Below are 15,290 nucleotides of genomic sequence, written 5' to 3' on the forward strand. Positions count from 1 at the left end.
TCATACAAATGACCCTTTAGAAACAAACTTTACGTTAAAAGAGTTAAACTAACTATTAAGAGTCAAAAAAGAACACATCACCAGGCCTAGATGGGATTTCCTATAAAATGATTCAATGTTTGACAATGCTAAATTGCTACAATGTTGCAATAAATGCCCTTAACATGCTCCTAGAAATGTTTAATGATGTCTGGAATGGATGTACTGACATTCCTACAACTCGAAACAGGTCATTGCCCTACAAACCTTCTAAAGATAAAACTCTGGAGGAATCATATAGACCAATTTCATTGATTTCTTGCTTTGTTAAAATTTTTAACTAAATGATCAAAAACAGATTAGAATGGCTTATAGAAAAACTTGATCTAATTCCTAGCACTCAATATGGATTTACAAAAATGAAAGGTGATTATCTTATTACTTTCATAAGACACTTTAATAGCACTGTCGTACAAAGAAACTACTGTTCCTACAGCATTGGACATATACTGTGTCTATGATAATGTTTTTATAACAGCACTGATAAATAAAATGTCTAATTTAGGTATTCCACCTAAATTTTTGGTTTATTGCTACAACTAGCTTTTCAACAGGCACTTAAGCTTCATTTATTCTAGGTTTACCTGCACTAGAGTTAGTAATAGTGGTTTATTTCAAGGTTGTGTGACAAATTTTAAAATAGCTGAAATACAAAAATAGTGTTAAATACAAATTTTGAGTTCTTAGTTCCCAAATTTTATTAAATAGTACGGTCTTTTTAAGAGGATTATAAATTGCTAGCATACGTATTTTCATAGTAGTCTTTTAATTAGACATTAATATTATCAATTAAACCAATATTAAAACTATCCTAAATGTAAATATAAATAATTATGTTTACATCCTCATTCTAATTATATACATTTGCACTCTACTTTTTTGCAGCTGGAAAGGATTTTCTCTAATCTAAGATATACCCAAAGAATTATATTACGGTATGGCAAAAGTTTAACTATGAAAATAAGGGGACATCAAAATGGGACTGTAATAAAATATATAAAAGACTTTTGGTTATAACTTGTTGTATTTTTAAAGTTATTTAATATAAATATATATTTAAGAGTATATTACGGAATCAAACAATATCATTATTATAAATACAGTATGAGGTAGAATAAGAGGTGGATAAATGCAAGAGAGCCAAATGTAGATGAAGGCAGATTGACTGGCAAAAGTAAATGATGTTAAATTCCTTAAACTCCTTCTCCAATTGGCCGTATTATTAACTCAGTGACCTAAAACAAATAACAAAACTATTAAAATAAAAACCTTTAGTATTCTAACCTTTAGTAGTTTTTTTTATAAAAGTGTACTCTGTTAATTCAAAAAGAAGACGTAAGGCTTTTTCATATTTAAATGAATTTCTGGAGGGAAATGAGCTCTTTAGTCTCACTTTGATGGTAGTCAACAAGTTCAATAGGTTAAAACAATCAATCAGTGAATCAACGGAGATTTTGTGTATTTTAGTATGAACATTTTTGTAAAGTATATTTTACTCGAGTAAATTTTTATACCCTACTCAGTAATATTTATAACATCTTTATGCGATGGTGTTAATCCTTTAAGAATACTGATTACTATATGATAAATGATTAGGTTTAAATTTATCACATTTTAATATTAATGTAGCAGTTGCGTAGATACGGCTGAGCACAGGATCAGGTCTGATTGGGGAGACAATTTATATTGTGTTTACATAAAGCTTCTTTACTGAAAGCATTTGAGGATATTTTACCAAACTGATGGCATTAAAAAGCACCTAGGAACAAAAATATCCGTGCAAACTATATTCTCTGAATGGGCTTCAGGTTAGGGCTTTGAATAGGTTTATATCAAGTCGAACTGCTTATTTTTTGAATACCAACACGTTTCTGATTCTGTATGTCCATTCAGTTTTTCTTCTTATAGTTTTCCATCAATTAGGACTTAAATTCTTAATTATTAATAAAATAATTGAATAAATTCTACAGTCTGTTTACACAACCAGTGAATGTTATTGCCTCTATGCAGTATGAATATGAATTACCCAACCGTAAAAGAATAAGTTGCACATGCACTATAAATAATTGGTTCTTCTTTGACTGTACATCAGCAGTTTGTTGGGGGTGGGTTATGCAATACTTGTAAGAAACGAATAGAACAGTAGACTAGGACTAGGTAGGTCTGACTTTACCTTGGGTTTGAAAAAGACAGGTGGATTCCATATTTAGCATTAGTAGTAAAGGTGCAATTGTTGAAGTAGAATTATTTTCGACAGTTAGCCATTTTTATGCAATATTTTTAAAACGAGGCTAGTAAAAAAAGAAATTTTAAATAGCTGAATGGTTTTGATAATAACAGAAACCCGCAACATTCGTAGTTATGCCAACATTGAATGGTTAAATTACTGCTTGGTAGCAACATATTTATGAAGAGTTAATCAAAAGCTAAGCAGGTACAGTCATAACATATTTAACAATGTTATTTATTCAAAACTAGTTAACAGTCCATTGAGATACCTATCCTAATAATAATGAAAACTAGAAATTTATATATTTTTGACAAGGAATTTATATATCATATATAAAGCTTATAATTTCTTGCGGAGTCATGAAAAATACTTTCTATTTTTTTCTCTCCAAGTGATGATAGTTTTAACTAATTAACCCAACCAAAAATAATATCCACCATTAACTTGAAGTACCACCTCACTAATCACCACTTGAATAGTTTGGAATATAATGAATAATTATAATATATAGTATTTGGAATACTATATTATACTGATTGATTGGTGATAATCGAGTTTGGAATCTTAATGAGACAATATTTGCTTCAGCTGGTAGGACATTTGATAATGTAACCTGTTTTTGAGATGCATATCGAATTCCCTTAGTCTGGTAGGGTGGTTTTTCGACCAGTTCATTAGGCTACTACTGATATAATAGTTTCACTAATAAAATAATATCATCTAATTTTACAATGTGGTATATTATCCACGTATGTCAATATATTACCTGAACATTATGAGGTTTGTCCGGATTAAAATGGACAACATCTGCGACGTCCTTGGCATTTTAAAATGTTGTAAATTTTCCAAATATGTTAATATATTATGTAAACATTACGAGGTGAGTCCTGGACATGTTAGACAGCATCTGAGACGTCCTTGGCATTTTACAATGTTGTAGAATATCCTAGTGTATCAACATACTACCTTAAGATTACGAGGTGTGCCCATGACATGAGTAGCAGCTTATACGACGTCCTTGGTATTTTAAAATGTAGTTGATTGTTCTAGTGTGTCAATATACTACCTTAAGGTTGGTGGAGTTTTGCCCAAGAAATGATTGGCAGCATAAACGACGTCCTGGGTATATTAAACTGTTTTCATTGTACAAGTGTGTCAATATACTAGGAGGTGTGTCCAGGACGTAATGGATAGCATGTGCAACGTCATTTGCATTTCAAATGTTGTAGATTGTCCAAGTGTATCAATATACTACCTGAACATTAGGAGGTGTGCCCAGGACGTAATGGATAGCATGTGCAACGTCATTTGCATTTCAAATGTTGTAGATTGTCCAAGTGTATCAATATACTACCTGAACATTAGGAGGTGTGCCCAGGACGTAATGGACAGCATCTGCGACGTCCTTGGCAGTGAGAATTTCAAAGGAAATGTTGAGATTTTTGCCTTCTTTGAATGAATCAAGCATCTCCGTATCTACAAGACCTGGACTAATACTCTGAAAAGATCATTCCTTTTAGAACCTTGACGAGTAAATTGATTACAGGTATAGTTTGTTTCATAATTAAAGTTCCTGCGGGTAGACACACATACAATCATACAGAAAACAAACTTTTACCCCGGCAGAAAAACAAAATTATGACTGAGTGATAGGCTTTAATGACAATTACACAAATTCCATGGAAGGAAATATATATATATATAAAATATCTCGTATGTATATATATATATATATATATATATATATATATATATATATATAGATATATATACATGATACAAATTATTATTGTCTATGTAAAACTGTTGTTTCGTTAAAATCTAAATTCCACAGAATGATAAAATCTTTCTTGAGTTATCTTACGGTCAGTTAAGTTGTACGTGCTAACTATGTTACATGTAAAACATAAATTATTGTACTCAATAAATAAAAATAAACGGCTTTTTGGAAACTAAGTTAGGATCAGAGAGCCCACTCGTTCACTTAACCTCAATTCTATTTATAATATTACAGATATGTATAATATTATATGAAAATAGCATACTAACTGAACAAAATCGAGCAACAATAGATTACAAATCTATAATATTATTATATATTTTTTTAAATAAATCCATTAGAATAGTGTTAAATCTGAATAGCCCAATTCTGAACGGTAGAATAACATTTCAAAATGTTAATATTCTGATCGTCTATTCATTTTAAGCACTATTTAGATTAGTGCAATTCTTAAAATAATATTATATGTTTTGTGTGTAAACAAGAAGGTTTGATAATCCAGATATTGATTCATTCAATACTTGATAAAATCTATCAATTAGATTAAATTGATTTAGAAATTTACAGTTAGATTAAGAAACGATTTATGCTTTATTGATAGTGTATTGGTTGCTATATGTTGTGATCTTTAGCGGTGCAATGATGTATGTTCTAGTTTTAAACGCAACAAAAAAAGCAAATGTTAATTTTATACCAAGTTATTTTTATTAATTTTTTTAGGACTATTTTTTGTATATTTCACAGAATGTGCCTCGCGCGCGCTGTATCAATACAGTCTTACACTTATCTTACTAAAGGGCTTTTTAGATACGCATTTCACTCTTAGGTGTTAACACCCTGCTCCACCGTATATCCGCCCATGTAATAATAACGAAATAATTTTTTTTGTAAATTAAACTGTTTAGTATAAAGAGATATCTATTATGTATAGCATTGACAGTATAAAAGAATAGTTCACAATTAGAAATTTAAGATAATTAACAGAATTTATATATAATTACTTTAAATAAATTACAACTTTATGTATCCTTACTAGTTAAAATAAAATCTGTATGAATTGAAAGTTAAAGTTAAAATTTTGTATATTGATTAAAAAAATTTCCCGTGCATAAATTTTTTATCATTTTGTAGGGTTTATAAAAAGGTAAAATAATACACAAAGAACTGGAAATTTGAAAATAAAACGATTTCCCGCAATATAAAAAATGTTTAAGGTAAAAACTTTTTAAATAATTTTCGTTGAAGAAAAATAAATTACTCTAAACCAATAAAGATTAAATGTAAAAATTACAGTATCTCCTTGACTTACAGTAACTTTAATTTTAGAATTTTGTGATGAAAGATCTATTCTAAGACCTTCACCGATGACCTTGGCTGCATGCTTGGTTGAAGAATAGGGAGAAATTCCAGGAAAGTTTGGAATCCAATGAGAAGAAATGCTGGAAAACAGCAAGAAAATAGTGATAATGGATACACTGTAAATTAAATTTGATAAATTCCCTTATGAAATGTAGCAACTGCCTGCACACATTAAGAGAAAACTACAGAGCCTTTTATGACTAATAAAATGAACTGAATTATATATATATATATATATATATATATATATATATATATATATATATATATATACATATAACACGTTGGACATCAGTATAGAGCCTGAAATCTATATAGGTGTTTTCATAAGTCAATGGATTTACATTTCTGCTCTGTAAAACTGAACTTTGATAGAAATTATAAAATATGTACAGAAACCTCTTAAACCGCAGCTCAATACTTACATTTTAAATGTTTTAACTTGCCTGTTAATATTGATGACATGCCCACAAACGTTACGTTCCCTCATTGACTTGACTGCTTCTCGTGAACATGCTCCAACAGCAAAAACATTCAACTCATACATCTTACGCCATTCTTCAATGTTGCAATCTAAAAATTAAAAATATTACAGTTTTCAATATTTCCATCAAAGTCGCAAATTGTATAGTCTGTATAGTGTATGTTTTTGCCACTGTAATGTTATAAAAGTTAGAATGATGAGTAGCACTTAGCTTCAATGTCGCCATTTTAAACTTTTAAAATGGCAAAATTTAGTGTTGGAATTTAATTTTAACAAAGATTACAGTTTTCTTAGTTAAATTACAAGAATAGTCTGGTATATTTAAATTGAGGTTTTTGACCCATTGATGAAAACCTAGAAACTGATCTTGCACTGCTACATATATTATGAGTACCAAAACTTTGTATTTTAATGCATTATTCTAGTTTTCTGTCTTCTAATCTTCTTCCTTATGGCGTTAAAAATTATTTATCTTCACAACTTATCTTGGCCTAGACACTTTTAGCTTTGATCTTACTGGTTGAACAACTAATATTGGTTCATGATCAACTTTAAGTTTAACTGCAATCTTTATTGATTTAAGAAGCAGAAAAAACACCAAACAGTGCAAACAAAAACATTGTTGAAAATGATCTGACAATCCTTTGCTATACATGTGCAAGAACTGAGATACCATTTATTTCAAAACTTTTAACGACTGTCGCCTTTAAAATAATAGATAAAAATAAGTATAAAATATTGTTGCAATCTATTGATACTTGTAATCAATGTGGATATTTTGTGTTGTAAAATACTTTTTTCTGGAATAGAATATGTCGATTGAAGAAGGGTTTCACACAAAGATCGAAATGTTTTAGAGATAAAACTGTGTAAGCAATGCTTTTCAATGGGGTGTGAAGTAGAAAACTATAAAAGATAAAAATTCACATTTTAACGTTATGTTTTTTAGTTCACATTTGATTGAGAAACATTGATACAGTTTTACCTATGAAACATTATAAAACCATGGTATAATCCAGTAATTATAAATAGAATTTTAGCACTTATGAGTACTATAGATTCGTTAACTGGTTTTTGGATTTTCATTTAATTTGTCTTTTAATCACATATGTGGCGATTAGAACCAAATAAAAACTTATTAATAGTCAAATAGTAATAGCTCTGTGGTGCAATGATCAGCATTGTTGCCCTGCAAGTAAGAAATCCGAGTTCGGCAGAACAAGTACTTTTTGTTCTGCAAATCTTTTTTCAAATTTCTGTTACTACTATTACTGTTTACTGTTAGGTTTGTATTTATGTTATATGGGAGTAGTACATAAACACTTAAAATAAATACTCACCAGAGATGTAGCTTGTTATGATGACACCTGCATTATTCACCAAAACATCTATACCACCTAGGTGTTCTTTTATCCACTCAAATGCTTTATTAAAATCCTCTTCTTTCGTGATGTCAGCTTTTATTGGATGAAAGGTGCCCGATTTCCCCTTCAGCTTGTCCTGAATTTCCTGAAAAGTTTTCGTTTTATTTTTACTACGTGCAATAACATTTATCATTATTTCCACATGATATTACTGGAAACCTAAATAAAATAACACTATTTAAAAAAATATGAATTGGCAACCTATTAGTTCAGATTCTGTTTAATTTAACCCAGAGAAATAAACAATAGTAATACATGCAGAGTTATTCAAAAAGGTTTGAACATCTGCCTTAGAGTTTTCTTACTTCATTTTATATCAGTAGCCGTATCAGAGTTTTGGGATTAAGTTGACTTACCTAAGTTACTTGTGCATGATATGTCAGTAAAGTGTTACGGTTACTTCTAAACCGATGGATATTTGAAAGTTATTATATAGTTTATATTTTATTTTTAATATTGTGGAGTCCCATTACGTATGAGTAATTTGAGTTAATCTCATATTTCATTTAAAATTTTTTATTTTACTGTGCCAAAGAGTTATATTCCATAGCTCCAATTTCTTCAAGAAGGTATTTTTAAAATGGTATATTTATGTTTTAAAGTTATTGGAGATTTTAGAGAGGAATGACGAGACAGTGAATTGAGTCTGTATTTAAGTTGTGGTCTTTTTCACTTTACATAGTGAGACCATGACAATCTGTAATCCAAGTGCTAAGAATCAAGAATCTAATTATTTTGTTTATTAAATAATGTTATTATATATATATATATATGCAAATATGCTTTCAGCTTAAATTTTGTAGTGAGTAATATAAAGTTATAACTGTTCACTCTTACAATAACCTTTTTACATGATTTATATTATTCAGTTCTTGTCAAATGGGTCAGTCGTCTTTTATTTTTACTATAGGTCTATCAGTATAAATTATATAATTATTAATAATTTTTATATTCCAAATAATACTTCAAATTAAAAATTATTTTTGTTATTTTTGACTTTTTGAATAATTTGAGAAATTTGAACAATTTAGTACCGTACAAAAACGGCTTTGCCTGCCTGTCACACACAAAACCAAAAACATTCTAAACTCAAGAGAATTCCAAAGGCCGAAAATGCTCGAAGCAAACTTTAAAAGAAAGAAAGAAAGAAAGAAACTTTATTTCTCCAAAATGAGTTACTAAATTTACACCAGCATTACCAACAATAATGGTAACAATATATTACTACATAGTATTAAACATAAGTAAACACTATTGAGAGTCTCGGATGCATGGGCTTGACCTGATACTTGCTACACACTATTTTCACTAATGTCATTATCTGCTACAGTTTTTAACCTATCCATACACATCCATACCGTACACACTCACACACATATTTTCTGATAGATTAAGAATTAAAACACATTTAGAAAAAACAAAGAAAACCTCCAAGGCATCGCCTGTTTGGAGATATATTTATTGTAAATTTCTGAATAAAAACGGCTTTTCAAACTGTACATAATTAAATACAGAAAGGGATTTATATAACTTAAATACACTTTTATATATTTAGATGTAAATATCCGCGTGTTGAATCCTTTTCATACAGATTATCACAATACAAATTACAATTAAAGTTGATACATTAAATATTGCACGTTGGAGCCATTCCTTTAATATTCCGAATTAAAATTGGTTTTATTTTTACATCGCATCTGTACGAAAAAATTAGTAAATTAAATGAGCAACTCGTTTTGTAAACAATTAAATACTACTCACTCTCACAATCTCACATACATAACTTAATGGTGAACAACATATCTATAAATACATATAGTACTGTGTACACAAAACTAAAAACAAATAACAATATAATATCAAGTAATAACAAAACGTAAAATAACGAGTAATAACAAAACATAACAATAACCAGTAATAACAAAACCTAATAATAACACACAATAACAAACGTAAAAATAGCAAGCAATAACAAACATAGTAATAACAATTCTTTAGTCGTTAAACTTAAACAGCATATTTTCTATATTTTCTATTAAAAAAAGCCAATCCTTCAGGTATTTTGAGAAAACTTTGGTTGAATTTTGATTCCTTACGTTCGAAGGCAATACATTGAACATTCGTGGTGCCAAATAAAAAAAAACATTTTGGTAATAAAAGTATTTGATGGCTTTGGCACAGGTAAGTCTTCTGAATTTCGTAATCTCAATTTATATTCATTCGTTAGCTTGAAATTTTTACTTCTCATAAAGAATATTTTCAGTACCTTAAAAGCGTACATATACCTCAATGGCAAGATTTGTAGTTGTTTAAACAAGGGATAGCTTGACTCAGTTCTATTTCGTTTTAAAATCATCCTTATGAAGTGCTTCTGAGAGGTAATGATGGTTTTCAGATTTGAAATGTATGTTCCCCCCAGCACGATAATGCATAATCCAATCTACTGTTAATTAAAGAAAAATATAACATTTTTAAAATAAACTTTAAAATTTAACTTTAAAATATTATAACAATTTAAAATCCTTTATACATTAATAATTAATTCCAACCATAAAAATAAAAAAGCTATTCATCAAAATTTTCTGTTCACAGTTTCTACATAATAAGTTCTAATAATTTGTAGCAATCGTCATTTACGTATCAGGTATTATTCTCGAAATGGTATATTTTATTATTCTGTGTATATACATTAAAGAACAGAAGCAATCAATGTCAACTGGGTTGTAATATTTTATCTCAAGTATTTGATTTTCCCAATGCCCCTTTTTAATGTTTGACTAAACAAGATTCAGTATAAATTCATCAACATTGCTATTATTTAAAAATAATTTTAAATCCGTATGGAACTTAAGTCTTTCATTAACGAGTTATAGGCTCCTTCTGAATGTATTCTTGGCCAAGAAACCTCTAATACATCATAACTGTCCTTTTTAAACTTTTTTTATGATTTCAAAGTATATGCATACCATTATTATAAAGAAACCACTGCAGCTTTATACAGCACAAAACAGTCTCGTACTTCACACCTCTAGCTTTCTTAAATTTTGCAAAGTATTTCAACGGTATGCACAATAATTGACGTGGAGATTAGGCCAGGAGATGTTGCGTAACATGTTTCGGGCTCTTATAAAAGGAATGTCCTTTAGCACCTTATTGATTTTGCAGGGCCAATCGACAATAAATATTGGTTACTTGGCATTTATGCATATTTGAGAGGGCTGAGAAACGTCTGAAACCACAACAAATTAAACCATGGAATTTATACCACTATTATAACTGTGCTTGTAGAATGGCTTGTTCACACATTTAAGGACATATTCAACGCTTGGAAACAGGAGGGTTTTTGCGCTTCAGTAGCTTTACAATACGCATTGCTGGCGTATAGGAGTAGTCCGCAAAAACAACAGGGGGTAAGTCTATTATTCTTAGAAAGGAGATTTTTTACTGTAGTTGATAAGATATGCAAAAGTTAGGGAAAGGACGGGAAATAAAGTGATTAAACACTAAAAACACTCCACTCCCATTAAGCATACATTGCAGAATTGTTCGGTAGCAAAAAAATAAGTTTTTCCAACACATTATCCAAGGATTCGTCACCGTGAACGTAAAAAACGCATTTAATTACAATTTTTACGCCAAAACAAAACAGTAAATATAAATTACTATAATGATTTACAGAACTACAATTAAGTGATAAAATATGGCAAGCAAGAATATTAAAGGAACTGCCAGATGCTGTTCAAACTCAGTTATGAACCTGAGCAAATTCAATGTCCTCTGCTATTTGTTTGCTACTGACTGCCTTGATTAAACAAAACTACTCCAAATTTGGCTAAAACTGCTTCTTCTAACAACTTACAAGCAAAAGGTTTTCCCTCCTGGCCAGACCCACCACTACCATGCCACTCTCCACCAAGTCCTCCACTATGGCAGCTCCTATACCAGCACTGGCTCCGGTCACAACAGCAACTCGTCCCTGCCACCTTTCCATATTTTTCAGTTCTGCACTACCAGAAACGGGAAATAATTAGTCTTAACCCTGGAAAAAAGCCATCATAGAAAATCTAAATTAAATAACAAATATCATTATTGGAATTTGTAACTTGCATTTAAAAAATTTGCTTTTTTACTAACTTGGTAGGAGATAATATAAACGTGATATAGACAAATTCAGTTTAAGATTCACTCACCCTCGATGCCTACTCCGTTAAATATTGTGAATTCCATAGTATGACAGTATTACGAATACTAGTCAAGATTTACAGAGTATAGAATCGCAGTAAAGCTACTGACTGCTTAATAGATAGAACGTTATTGTACAGTTGTGTTGCTTAATAGTCAAATTCATAATATCCTTTACTACTTTAGCACAAATACTAGTCAGAATTACTCAGTATAGAGCTACGGTAAAGCTACTGACTGCTTGATACATAGACAGTTAATGAACATTTTTGTTAATTCCAAAACTTGCCTTACTACGTCAGTGTTACAGACACTAGAATAACTCAGTATAGAGTCGCAGGAAAGATATTGCCTGCGTGATAGACAAACAGTTATTATACAGTTGTGTTACTTGATAACTGCATAATATTTCTATTGAATAGACATTTAATATGACATCTCACAGGATAGGAGTTGCAATTTGAAAATTTAAAGTTACCCCCCTCCACCCCCCCCTTTTGAAAAGGGGTCACATTTTTCTAACCCTAAAAGAATCCAAAAAAGTAGTTTAATAAGTATGGTGAAGGTTGTACATTGGTATATCAATCCGTTTGGAAGATGTCCAAGCGTATCAGGACTTAATTTACATCCTTAGATGTAAGGGGTTGTTTGCCCATAAATTTTGCTAGGAACGTTGTTGGATGTTTTGTTCATGTCATTGTGTTTCTTTTGAATTGACCTTTCAAATGACATGTCACAAGATAGGGGTTCCCATTTGAAAATTTAAAGTTACCCTTTTCTACTGACCTCCTTTGAAAAGGGGTGACATTTATGTCACCCTAAAAAAATACAAAAAGTAATTTAATAGGTATTGTGAAAATTGTACATCTACATCTCAATCCTTTTGAATATATCCCCCGTATCAGGACTTAATGTACACTCTGTATAATGTTACATAAGTGAATTTAAAGATACATACTTATGATTTAGTAATAGTATTAGCAGTACTAATGAACACTTTCTAATTATTTTCAAGAGTGAAAATAATAGTTTTGAACTTCTTACTTACTTACTTCATTCTTATATAAAACTTCAATCTGAATTAGAGATAAATTCATGAATTAATATGTTTGCTACATTTTTGCGTGTGTTTGCGTAAAGTGTCACTTTAAAGATGCATTGTGAGTTCAGAATCTTCAAGGTAAATTATTTGATTTGCGTAAGGATATATAATACGGGATACTTTTATATACCAACATGATCTATTTCACAATATTAACAAGATATGAAACATGTGTCGCAGATCTACTATTAGTTATGAAGTAAATATAATTTACAATTATAATACTAGACATGTTTTATATTTACATCGAACATATTTTGTGTGGTTCTCAGTCTGAAACGACTAGTATTTATTAGAAAGGGCATGAGTTTAAAATAAAAAAATTCATATTTTCCTTCAAAATTCCAATAAAATAGAGTCAGCGCCAAGGAGTGGCTTAGAGAATGCTTGAAGAATTAAGGATATTAAGTCTTAATAAAAAATAATAAAAGCCACCCACCAAACTAAAAAAGGCCTAAACACTTACGCATTTTGAATTTGTTAGTCAGGTCCAGAGATTTCTACTTGTGCTTATATACTAGGTAAGATCTAATATCGTATTCCTATTAAAGAGTTAAAAATGACGAATGCCTAAAAATAAGAATTGTTTTGGGAGTGGAACGGCATTAATTTTAGGAAGCATGAACTATGAAGCCTTAATGAGTCAAAAAGGTAAATTGATTTAGATACATATTATTTTTACTAAACTGTTTATAACGAAAAATGTATTACCTGAAATAAACGTAGAGTTATCAAATGTATATATAGTCAATCAGCACTCTCGTTAACACTTACAAGTGTACTGTTCTCCTCCATATGCTCTGTTAGTCGAGAGTGAGGCGTTCAGGTTAATGAACTGACTACTTATAGACGACACTAAAGATAGATGCAGGGGCTTATATAACGATATACTCAAGGTGCCCAAGCACCTCCCAAACTTTTTAACAATGAATATCAAAATTTATATCGGCAGATTGTTATTATAAAATTAGCATGCATCGTGCTCTTTGTTTCCATTTAAGCATAGTTTCTGGTAATCGAACGATTATTTCAATTTGTGACTGTTATTTCCAAAATCTTTAAAAAATTATATATTTTCTTAAACCTAAAATAAATATAGGTTGCGTAATGGTAGGTGGTAACAATTTAAATTCAGAGAAATTAGCTCCAACTTTCTTTTTGTAAAGATTTGATTGCCAGGGTATTAAATATTTCGTATAGTTAAATCTTGGTCCTTATGTACTTAATTACATAATGTGTGATGATGTTCTGAATTTATTGTATCACGCAACAACTTTATACTTTTTTAATTGCATTTATGTTGTCTTAAAGTTCAAGAATTCTTCAGAGAAGGACCTGCTATGTGAGTCTCCTACGGTTACGCCACTGCGGTTATTAATACGCCACTGTCTGAGATTGTCATGGTGCCAGATACATCAATGTCGCAGCCATCCAATATGTACGGTTTGAAATTGTAATTAGCTTCAAATGCCATATACGGTATAGTTGTCATTACCTAACTACACATTCTTGATTAGGGTTATAAACAGTGCAGTACTTGCATCTATAAAATCTTGAATAACATGAAAACAGTGTTGAATATGATTGATACTCGGGTTCTGGATGTTTGTACATTAGACCATAAAGATCTCCTTATTGATTGTTATGTGTATGTGTCATCTTCTCAAGTCACTGATAAATATTAAAAACCTAGTGAAAAATTAGAAAATATACAAAAATCTAAAGTTAACAAAATTCAAATTTTACTTTGGAGGAAACAGATAAATGCAAACGAGAACTTTGAAATTTTCTTAAAGAAATTTATTAGTGTAATCAATTAGGCTAATCCACTGGTAACACCAAATTCAAACAATAATGCAAGTCCAAAATACTGGGTGAGAAGGCATTAACATTTCCGGCGAACGCTAAAAGTAGTTTCACATTACTTTCTACATTAGTTCCTAAATTATTACAAACAGCATAACAAGTTAGTTGGACAGTATAGTTAGTTGTCACTCTGGTAAAACAAAATAATCGATAAATTTACAACGACAAAAATTAAAAGCTAACTGGGCTACGAGTTTAAAAGTAATCAAAAATTGGCTACAATTAGAAAACTCAAAACCTGAATTACATGCGAATTATATGATCATATGTATAGTCATATTAAATATACCAATGCAAATCTCTACCACTTAACATTATCGGCTGAAAAATGTTACGATGTTTTTATTAATGCTCCAAAATCTGCAAAACCAAGATGCCTAAACTTAACAACTTCCACAAGATTGCTAACAACAATCCAGAATTTTTCAATTACTACAAATCGCATTAGTGGAGTTAAGAAGAGTTTTAGCCAATCTAAAAAAATGCTTTGGGCTGAGATGGTGTGCCAATTTACGTTATTAGAGGTTTCTTTTACATAGTTGTGAATCCACTTTGCAAATGTATTACCCAATCACTTGATTAACCAACGCACAGGCCATTGAAGAAAAATTGAAATATGCTAAGTGAAACCATTATATAATAAAGGAAATGTGAACGAGCCATCTTGTTACTACCCATTGCATTATGTTCTTCATAACCTGGCTAAGGCCTTTGATTGTGTCAATCATGAAATCGTACAATGTAAGTCATCAAGCATTAGGATAAAAAAACACAGAATTAGGTTGGTTTATCTTTTATTTATAATCTAGAAAAAAAAGAATAGT

At 30.2% G+C, this 15,290-nt stretch overlaps 1 protein-coding gene across 3 annotated transcripts; it reads right to left on the minus strand.

The window, feature by feature from the left end:
• Positions 1-1,106: 1,106 nt before the first annotated feature.
• LOC124362314 (farnesol dehydrogenase-like) lies at positions 1,107-13,404 on the minus strand. 3 transcript variants are annotated; one of them, XM_046816712.1, is made up of 7 exons: positions 13,312-13,404; positions 11,176-11,318; positions 7,233-7,401; positions 5,855-5,981; positions 5,359-5,488; positions 3,624-3,767; positions 1,107-1,274 (listed from the first exon to the last, which is right to left on the minus strand). In XM_046816712.1, exons 2-7 carry the CDS (start codon positions 11,305-11,307, stop codon positions 1,233-1,235), a joined length of 744 nt encoding a protein of 247 aa, XP_046672668.1. In that variant the 5' UTR covers positions 11,308-11,318; positions 13,312-13,404; the 3' UTR covers positions 1,107-1,232. The 3 variants fall into 3 exon arrangements, with proteins under 3 accessions (XP_046672668.1, XP_046672669.1, XP_046672667.1); XM_046816713.1 differs by having other exon boundaries at positions 11,176-11,323; XM_046816711.1 differs by having other exon boundaries at positions 11,176-11,355.
• Between the last annotated feature and the right edge of the window lie 1,886 nt (positions 13,405-15,290).

Source organism: Homalodisca vitripennis, chromosome 5 (genome assembly GCF_021130785.1).
Source record: "Homalodisca vitripennis isolate AUS2020 chromosome 5, UT_GWSS_2.1, whole genome shotgun sequence".
In the NCBI taxonomy this organism is placed as follows: domain Eukaryota; kingdom Metazoa; phylum Arthropoda; class Insecta; order Hemiptera; family Cicadellidae; genus Homalodisca; species Homalodisca vitripennis.

Excerpts from the sequence above, each read along its gene's own strand:
- LOC124362314 (XM_046816712.1), bottom strand. The coding sequence starts at position 11,307 with ATGGAAAGGTGGCAGGGACGAGTTGCTGTTGTGACCGGAGCCAGTGCT. Across the intron at positions 7,402-11,175 it reads GGAGGGAAAACCTTTTGCTT|GAAATTCAGGACAAGCTGAA; the intron begins GTAAGTTGTTAG and ends AAAACTTTTCAG. Across the intron at positions 3,768-5,358 it reads ATTCTAAAATTAAAGTTACT|AGTATTAGTCCAGGTCTTGT; the intron begins GTAAGTCAAGGA and ends TGATCTTTTCAG.